Source organism: Poecilia formosa, unplaced genomic scaffold (assembly GCF_000485575.1).
Source record: "Poecilia formosa unplaced genomic scaffold, Poecilia_formosa-5.1.2 Scaffold273, whole genome shotgun sequence".
NCBI classification, from domain to species: Eukaryota; Metazoa; Chordata; class Actinopteri; order Cyprinodontiformes; family Poeciliidae; genus Poecilia; species Poecilia formosa.
Genome location: NW_006800212.1, coordinates 576,445 through 586,231, shown reverse-complemented (window position 1 = coordinate 586,231; position 9,787 = coordinate 576,445). Strand labels below are relative to the sequence as shown.

Sequence of the window (9,787 nt, the reverse complement as noted above, 5' to 3'; positions counted from 1 at the left end):
CACACACACCTACACACACACACACACGCAGACTGAGGTCCAAAGCAGACAGTTTAAAGCTTAAAGAAAAAAAAAAAAAAAAAACAGCAGTGTAGCACACAAATATGTGCATCCTCTCCACTTTCAATGAGACATCATCATTAAATGACCATTTTAGCTCCTCTGCCCTGCGTCTGCTGCTAATTACTTCACCAAGCTATGGATCCAGTGTTTTATAGTTTCCAACTCTGTTTTCAATCACCTAAAAGCAATTATTTTACCTCAGAGGAGCAGGTACAGGCAAACGTGCTGCACTGATGTTATTTTAGGAATGTTCAAGGACAAGAAAAGTCCCACACAGACCTTCACTTTTCACACATATACACAGCTAGACTAGAAGAGACTTTGGGTGCTTGTTGGCACAGACGCAACTCAATCTGTATTTTATGAGGATTATTCCACTGGGTGGTGTGTTGGCATAATAACTTTAATTACTTAGTTTTATACATTTTTTTAAAAAAAGCTCCTCCAGGAATCTGTGATATCTGTACTCAGTGGGTTTAGAAATTTCTCTTTCTGCTTTTCAAAAGTAGTGTTTACATGTTCCTGCATTATTTTATACTGATCAAACTAAAAGTTCTGGCCCACTCTGCTTTTTTCTGTATTTTAATACACGTTTCGTCTTTTTTTTTAGTTCAAAGTCCAGTTTTGGAGACGACAGTAGACGAAGATGTGAACTCAATTCTACTCCTGAATCTTATAAGCGGGACGGATTACAGTGTCCAAGTGACGGCTTTCTACCCAGCAGGACCGAGTGAACCACAGCTCATTAATGCGAAGACATGTAAGCATTTGACATAGTAATACCACAAGAATTCACAATTTATTGAATTCTTGTGGAAATATTCCCATCTGTTAAATAAGAAGAGATTCCCATTCAGCAGACAAGAAACTGTCAGGTTAGATATTATTGCAAAAAAAATAAAAAATAAATAAATAAATATGTACGATTAATTTTAAAATTCAGTGTGAACATGCTGATGGTGAAAATTAAGTATAGTCAAATTGTTTATTTAAATGAATGTGAAATATTAATGCAGGCCAAAACACACCTGGATAAAATGTACAACTTAAGAGTTTAAAGGGATATAATTTTTTTTACTATGTCAATATATAGATTGATGCTTAAGCATAATTAGAGCAGTTGTGAAAAACGTTGAACATTAAAACATTTGAAAAGTGTCATTTTCCTCTGTGTTCACCACTCTGTTGGTTTATCACACAAATGTTCTTTGAACATGAATAGAAGTTCGTGGTTGTAAAATATAATGAAATAAGATATTAGGATTTAAACAATATGAAAAACTTCAAGCTGTATAAATTATTATTACGGCCCCTAATATCCTTTGAAACAGGTTCTAATTATTGGAGCAACTTTTTATAAACCTGTTGGTTTTAGTTGTTAAAATATTTTTTAAAAATAGGCTGCATCACTAAAAAATCAACAACTGATTTTTTCTTCTTCTTTTTTTTTTAGTTCAGTTTCATTATGAAAAGACACTGGGACCATTACAGGGACAGAGACCCTGGTTGCAGAAAAAGGAATGCCATTTTAGAAAAGCACAAATGTGTAACATGCATATTAATTGCCTGCTTATACCGAGCAAGCTAATTTCCATTGAGACCTTAGCAAACAGGCTGAAAAGCAGAAGGATATTAATATTTTCCATTCAGAAAGTGAGAACAATCCTTTCTGCATATAGATTTGAAATCAGTGGCTGGAGTAAAACCCAGCAGAGGCTTTTATTTCTCTCATCTAAAACAAAGAGGTGTAGAAATTGAGAAATGAGAAGACTAACAGATATATTAGAAAGTTAAAGTGATGCTGCATTGCCTGTACAGTACACTCATCTGTCATTTTCAATTATGACAACGTCTTGGTGTAAAACTAATTACATTCCTGCCATTGGTTTAGCATGTCTATGTTTTAGTGTCAATTGCTTTACTCTCTTGGTTTCTAAATTAAATGTAAGCCTTTGTCCGTTTTCTCATGCATTTATCAGTGTTTAGCCGCTGTGTAATTTGTTACTGGCAACGCAAGACTAAATACTTATAATCTGTTGATTGCAATCAATCCTCTGCCCTGATGTATTGTCGGATGCATCAGATTTGCTTATGTTACACAGCTATTAGCATGATTTGTTCCTGTTCACTCCTCAGTGGAGGAACTAATTTGTTATTTTCTTTTCATGCTAGTAATATGGATGTTTTAAGATTTTTTTCCCCTGGGTACACATACAGCAATTTAAACTTGAAAGCCGATGGGCATTTGTGGTCCAAATAAATTATACACAACATGCAAAATCAAAAACTAATTAATTGAGACGCTGGAGCTTTCATAGTCATAGTTATGCATTTGAAACTTGACAAATCGAGGTTTAGGTTTTCTTTTACTATGTTCTCACTGTTTCTTAAGAGAAAGAAAGGTTAAGTTCCCTGTTTAATATCACAGCTTGAACAACTAATGCAACAAAGTCAAGTTTCTTATTTCTCCTACAGGGCAATTTCAGACACTCACATCTATCATTAATTATGCAGTTTTAATATGTAGACATACCTTAATGATTTAACCATTAGCATTTATAAGTTTGTATGCAAAGTAGGTTTAATATTGTGTATCCAAACATACCTTCTGACAATATGCTTTATCTCTCCTTTAAAGTTACTTAGTCACTTTAGTATGGGATATAGTAAAAAACAAGTTTGGCCATTTGTTTTACAGATGCTTTCTAAAATAGTGTAGAGTACATCAAACAGATTACGGACCAAACAAAGGAAAGGTGTGGACTGTCTCAGGTGCTCAGAAAGAATATCACAGATATTCATGTTGACGGGTTTAAGTGTCTCATTGTGTTTTCTTATGGACCCAAAAACAAGCATTAAATAGGTACCATATTAGGCTTAGGAGAGGTTATGTATGCAACAAGAACACAGAATGAACCAAAAGGGTTTGAGAAAATAGAACAACAGGCACATGAAGAGCATCAGGAAAATCCAAGGAGAAATGGAAAAAAGAGGGGAAATAAATGCTAATAAAGAGCTCAGATGAGACTAAACTCCAACAGTTTTTGAGAACCATATCTCCTATAAAAGAGGTACTCCAGATCGTGAGACGACAGCGAACCTCTCACTTCTTGGATGCTAGACGAGCTGCAACCTCAGGAGGTTTTGATGCGTTTTGAGCCAAAAAGCAAATCGATAATCCCCAAAGCTGATTACAATGTAGACTGATGGGACAAAACTGGAGCTTTTATGCCAATGACATCTGTTTTATGTCAACGTGGACCTTCCAAAGAAAAGACTACACAACACACAATATTAAACCTACTTTTAAAAGCAAACTCCAATTTTTAGTAAGTATGGAATAAAAAGCGCATAATGCCATCGTATGTTTTAAGTAAACTGAGTGTACTGGTATACTTTTGTGTCTCTGCATCTTATTTAAAACAGCAACTTCGTGTCACATACATTATTCAGTAGTATTTAACATAAAGCACCTGCTTCCCTGTGTATATATCCATTTTATATTCTCAGCATATTCAACTAATAAGAAGAAAAGTAAGCAAGTGACTCCTTGGAGACTTGCTTTATTATAACACGCCATAATTCAAGAGAAAAACAAGTTCCTGCTGTTTAAATAGCATACTTTGCAGTGTCCAGCATGCAACCATGATGTTTTGCAGCAAAACATCGAAGGCCCAACTGCCTTTCTTGTTTTTTATTGCTTCCAACTCTGTCTACCTGAAGTTTATGTCAGCTTACAGCTTTCACACTTTTGTGGATCACGCAAAAGTCAATTTATTTATTTATTTGCATAGCACCATTTCACAACAAACATTGTCTTTAAAAAATTGTTTCCATTCAGTCACATACATCCCAATTGATCCTGCTTATCAAACAGTATGAGGTAATTGTTCAAATTAGTTTAGAAAGTTTCTAAGGAAACCCCGCAGATTGCATTGAGTCAAGCAAAAAAAAAAAAAAAAATCTCCATTTGAAACATGAAGGGAGTTGTTTCAAAAAATAACACAATCTGCAGAAAACAAAAGAAGCAAAAAAAAGATGCATCTTTTTGTTTTGTTCCATTATTGAACTATAAGCCAAACATCTGTGTTTGATTCAAACATCCTTCAAATCAAATATTCTGGATGCACATTATATGCAGTTTATCAAATGTTTTTCCATTCTTGACATAAATGTCTGACTCCATACCTTTTGATGAGGTGATTAGATCAGAGAAAGCAGGCTGAAGGATCGTTGGAGGAGAGCAGATGATGGAGCTGCACTGACAGAGAACAGATATAAAAGTTGTTCTTGCATAACGAAATCATCACAGTCAGAATTTTAATGTATTTTTCAATGCAAATGATCACCGGCTGTTATAACTTGCTCAGTTTGGATGAATCTCTCTGAATCTCTCCTGTTTGAATGTGTTCATGAAATTTAAACACATTTTTTATGGCAAAATCTCAGTTTTCCAATCTCCAATTTGAACTGTTTTCAAGCCTTCATTTGGTCGTGTTAAAAGGATTTAATCTCAGGAAAGGGAACGAAATCTGGAAATATTGTTTTTCTATTCCTGTCCAGACTGGAAAATGCCTCATTCAAATGCTTTACTTTTCCCCTGACTACAGTGCAAACATGTTATTGGTTAATTCATCAAATTCATCATCATCATCATCATCTTGTAAGCGTGTATTTGAAGCTTTTCTGTGATAATACCGACAGAAGCCATTTCTCATAATCAGTCCCAGTTTGTTTAAAGCCACATGTTGAATCAATCTCTCTGTGTCTCACTCCAGTGTTCCTTGGTGTTTCTGGCTTGTCAACCTACCAGGTGCGCCCCGACAGCATGTGTGTTCAGTGGCAGCCTCTTCTGCACGCCACATCGTACCGGGTCTCCATACAGTCTGTGCTCAGTAAGTACATTTACTGGTGGATGCTTTGTCTGTTTTTACGCAGCGTTTTGAAAAATCTCCGGGTTTTCCTCTTGGAAACCGAGTCTAAAAGATAGATTTACTTCAATTAATGTAAAAACTGAAGAATCCTAACACATTATTGTATTATCTACTCTCACACCAACTGAGTGCTAACTTCCTGCTGTGCAGCTATACGATACTCCATCAAAATATATATACAGACACCAAATTATTTACTGGAATTTTGTCCCGTTCATCTAGACAGAAAGGTGTTAACGAAGGTTTGAACATTATTGCTCAAACACAAAAAAAATGTTTTGTCTGATTTAATGTCAGAGAATGAGGGGGAAAACAGTTTATTTTTATTAGAGTGTATGCAAACATCTTCTTTCAACTATAACAAAATTTTCCTATTCGTTTTATGAGAGCCAACTTTGTCTCTAACAGTTATATGCTGTATGAAAACCAACATCTGTGCAAAAAACACCCACTATACAAACACTATCTTCGTTAATGAAGTGTTCACTTTCTACACAAATAATGGTGTTCTCATTTGTGCATTTTGTTTGCATGACAAATAGCATTTTAATGACCATGAGTGCCATTTTACAGTCCTATTTATTTTCTGCTACTGACCAGAGTTGTGCTCCATGACGCACAGTTTTTTTTTTAATGACATTCCCGTGCCAAAAACCCTTCTGCAAACTCATTTAGTGCAATAGCAGCTGTGGATACCTCTGAGTAGCATCTCACTTAGGATAAAGTGTCTGTTGGATCATTGTTATGTATTAAAAGCATAGAGGATAGCCTGGGTGAGGCAGAGTTTACTTTAAGATCACGGAGCCAACTGGCTACTTAAACAACTTCAAAATTGTAAAAGTGTGAAAATGAGGTTGCAGTTATTTCCTTTAACCTCTCAGGTTGTTTCCCTATTGATTTCTCTCCAACATGAGACACATTAGGAAACAGAATTAAACCAGTGAAACTTACAAGCGTCAATTGTTACTCTGCACCACAGTTCAAACCAGATATTTACATACACTGAGTAAAAAGTCATATGCATTTTTTTTCCCTCACTATCTGAAGTTCAATCAAAACAAACTTTTCTTGTTTTAGGTCAGTTAGAATTAACAAAATTATTCATATATTTTTAAATGCCAGAAAGAAAACATAACAAGAACATAATCTGATTGATTTAGATTTAGAGCCGAAAAGCTCAGTTCCTCCAAGTCGAGACTAAAAATCCACCTGCTCAGAGTTTGCCTTTGATTCATAACAACTGAGACATTGATCAACATATTTTATGTCAATCTGCTTGATGATTTTGAAGATTGCACTTGACAACATGCAAAGTTTATTTGTTGTTTCATAATTGGTGCAAAGCACTTTGAGCTGCCTTGTTGATGAAATATGTTATACAAATAAACTTGATAGAGTAAAATGTCAGTGTCCAGATGTGCAGCCTGATTGAGACCTACTCACATCGACTCTGAGCTGAGATTCCAATCAAAGGTGCATTTACTAAATACTAACTTGGAAGGGTGGAATATTTAAGCAATCACTTATTTTATGTTAAATATTTTTGCAATTATTTTTGTAGAAATTGTTTTTTTACTTTAACATTAGAGGGTTTGTGCAACTTTTATTGGTTAAAAAAAAAAAAAAACACTAACAAGAATTAAAATAAAAATAATCTTCAATGGTGAATACTTGTACGTAGCGATGCACCAGTCCGAATTTGTTAGTTTATTTCCAACAATGAGATCTTCGCTGGTACAGATTCTCTTTAAATGTGGCATAAGAAGATTTAAGAACAAAGCTCAAAATATTTCCAAAGCTCCTTGTCGTTTGCTGTCATGCGCTGTTTATTTTAGCAGGAGAGGCAATAGTGCACAGCTGTGTATGAAACAGGCTTTTACTATTTTAATTCAAAGACAAAAGGACCATGTGGTTTCCATTTTAAATTGCCCATAGTGTTTTATTTTAGTAATTAGCATAGTTAGCATAACTACAGCAGCACTTCTGGCTTTATTTGCTTCTGATTTACCTAAAAAGTTTTTGCTTCCCTGGTTTAGACATAATGCAGAAAAAGATTCAGAAAAAAATATTTCTTGAGAAAAAATATTTTGATCTGAGTTTTGTATGATTTGACTTTTTATTTATTTATTTCTTGCAGATGGTCAGAGACAAGAGCTAAACCTGGGAGGTTCAGCTTCGCGCCACTGCTTCTATGACCTCACTCCCAGTAGCCAGTACCAGATCAGCATTTATACACAAATGCAAGAAATGGAAGGACCGTCTGTATCCATTACTGACATGACACGTACGTATGCATACTTTTATCCTCAGAAGAAAAAAAAAATGTTTTCAAACCTATTCATCAGCCTTGACTCGCTCTCATTTCCCCCAACATCCCTGTAGCTCCTCTCTGTCATGCATTTATTTCATCTCTGCAAAATGTTCTACTAGTTTTCTTTTAGTCCATCATGTCTTCCTCTCTCTGAGAATATAGCTTCTGGTGTTGCAGGTCATTGTTCAGCTGATGGATTGAGCTGAATCTCACATCTTGAAATTCCTTAATATTTAAGCATTGTATTAGTTTTAGCCAGCTCTTATCCAATGGGATAAAAATTAAAGTTACTATAGATCATTCTGAATGCATTACAACTAGCCATGAAATTATGAAGATTATTTTGCTGTACAGAATTTTCTTTATTACCTACTTTTTGCTGCTAATGAATTGACTACATTGATTAAATGTAGTCTAATTAAGAAGTTGTTTGGTTAAATTAAGAGAAATGAGACAGATGGCTTATCTATGAACTTTCATTTTCTTGTGTCTTATTTCTGGAATTCCCATAATTTAATTGTTTAACGTTAAATAACACGATAGCTTTTGATGAAATTGGCTCCTTAAGGCTTGTGCTATTATTAGTTTGATATTTAAGTGCACAAACCAGGGGCACTCCCAGAAAAGTTTCATAGTGGTGGCCAGACTAGAAGGGGGTAATATTATTTTATTTTTTATTTTATAATTGTGTGTATTTAGTTAGTTATTGGGGTTTACATTTATATCTTGAATGAATAAAACGACTCTACATGCCTTTCTATGACCTGAACACGGTTCCTTGATTCTCTCGAGTCGCCATTTGATTTTAAAGAGCGTGCCAAGCATCCTCCCCATCCACCACCACTGACACAAACAAGCTGTAGATGTTTGTAGTTGGCAAATAAACTTCATCGTGGCATTGTTTTTTTGACATTGTTGTATGTTCTTTTCTTTTTCTCTGTGTTTATTCAAATGTAGTTTCAGAGCCCACTCCTGTTCCGACTGAACCTCCCAGCACAGAGCCCACTCCCACCATCCCGCCTGCTAAAGAAGGTAAACTTTAACCACAACATGAAGAACAGTCATGAACAGGTAGAATAGTATAATTTATGAGTAATTTAGAAAAACCTAGCTTATAATTTGGGAACATTTATTAAACTGGGAAAAAAAATATGATGTGGAAAAAGAATAGGCTTCTTTTTCCATAAAATCATCAAACAGTTTCTGTAGAGTTAATGTACTGAAGCTGCTTTACTTTATATATTGTCTTGGCAGTCAAGGCAGTGATCAAAGGAACAAAACCATTTTGGACAGCAGGGCAGATGACAACAGTATGTACAAGGCTTAGTGCATGGCCGAGTAATTTACAGATTAATTAAAGACAAAGTATTCTATTGATTTATATGTCATTTCCCGGTATGTGTAGAGGTGAAGTGCAGCGGAAGGTCATCTGTTAGACAGATGAGAGCTGCTGTATTGTGGGATGTCAAACAAAATTGATGATTTTCTGTTCCTATTCTGAGGCTCTGCTGTCTCTCCAAAGCTTCATCAAGAGGGAGGAGGGTAGGGAGCCAGGTTCTGTCCATCTCTGACCCAAACATCTCTGAGCTTCTGGTCAATGAGTTTACCTGCTTCTTTAAAATGTTTATTGAGCCTGGAGATCAAACAGCTAACCATGACCGACCATGAGAGGATCTCTGAGGCAACCTGAGAGATTCTTAGTTTCTTCAGAAAATAGTCTTTGGTGTTTGTGCTCCAGGCCTTTGTGTTAAGTTAACAGTATTTACAGCTGACAACCACCTCCTCTTCTCTCCCATATAACTTGACGCAATGGTAATTTTTTTGCTAGGTGCTTCTCAAAATAGGAAGATGGGAAAAGCTGCCCCTTCACATAAAGCAGATGTGTCTTTATCTTTATAACTCTGCTGCACTTGTATCTGCAGTCAGAGAAATAAAGATTTTTAGATAAACAAGGCTGGGTGAGGACTCAAGTCCAATTCATTTACGGCACATGAGGAGGATGGTTACAGAAGTTTTAAAAAAAACTCCATATATTACTGTAAAATAATGGCTTCAAAGTTTTCAGTGTGGGATTATGCTTACTGTAAATTTGTCTAAAAACATTTTGTAGATCTTTAACAGGGAAACATAAGCCCAAACATTGGTATTTCTTAATCAGTATTAAGGAGCCAAGTTCAAACATTATTCATTCTACGTCACAATTTTTCTTTACAAATGGAAACTGCAGTAGAGGTTTTAGCATGTTTTATTGCTGCCTTGCCTCGGAGTGGGCATGATTGAATTAACTAAAACCCGTCAAAGTCAAAGTGACCAATGATCGAAGATGATCCAAAATCAAATTAACATCAAAAGAGGCATTACCAAATAAGTCATTGATGAACAAAACACTTTGCTGACTGATAACAGGATATGTTTTGTTTCTCATCATATCCCTGGTTTATTTGTGTTTGTGTGTTTGCTTCAGCCTGCAATAATCAAT

The 9,787-nt window shown here is 35.4% G+C and overlaps 1 protein-coding gene across 4 annotated transcripts in view; it reads left to right on the top strand.

Moving 5' to 3' along the window:
- The window catches only part of col14a1a (collagen, type XIV, alpha 1a), a 130,067-nt gene that overhangs the window by 61,348 nt on the left and 58,932 nt on the right, over positions 1 to 9,787 (top strand). For all 4 annotated transcript variants that reach the window (XM_016681240.1, XM_016681238.1, XM_016681239.1 and 1 more), the window contains 4 exons: positions 674 to 823; positions 4,842 to 4,958; positions 7,135 to 7,281; positions 8,266 to 8,340. In XM_016681240.1, coding sequence (XP_016536726.1) covers positions 674 to 823; positions 4,842 to 4,958; positions 7,135 to 7,281; positions 8,266 to 8,340 — 489 coding nt within the window. The remainder of the gene's footprint in view (positions 1 to 673; positions 824 to 4,841; positions 4,959 to 7,134; positions 7,282 to 8,265; positions 8,341 to 9,787) is intronic.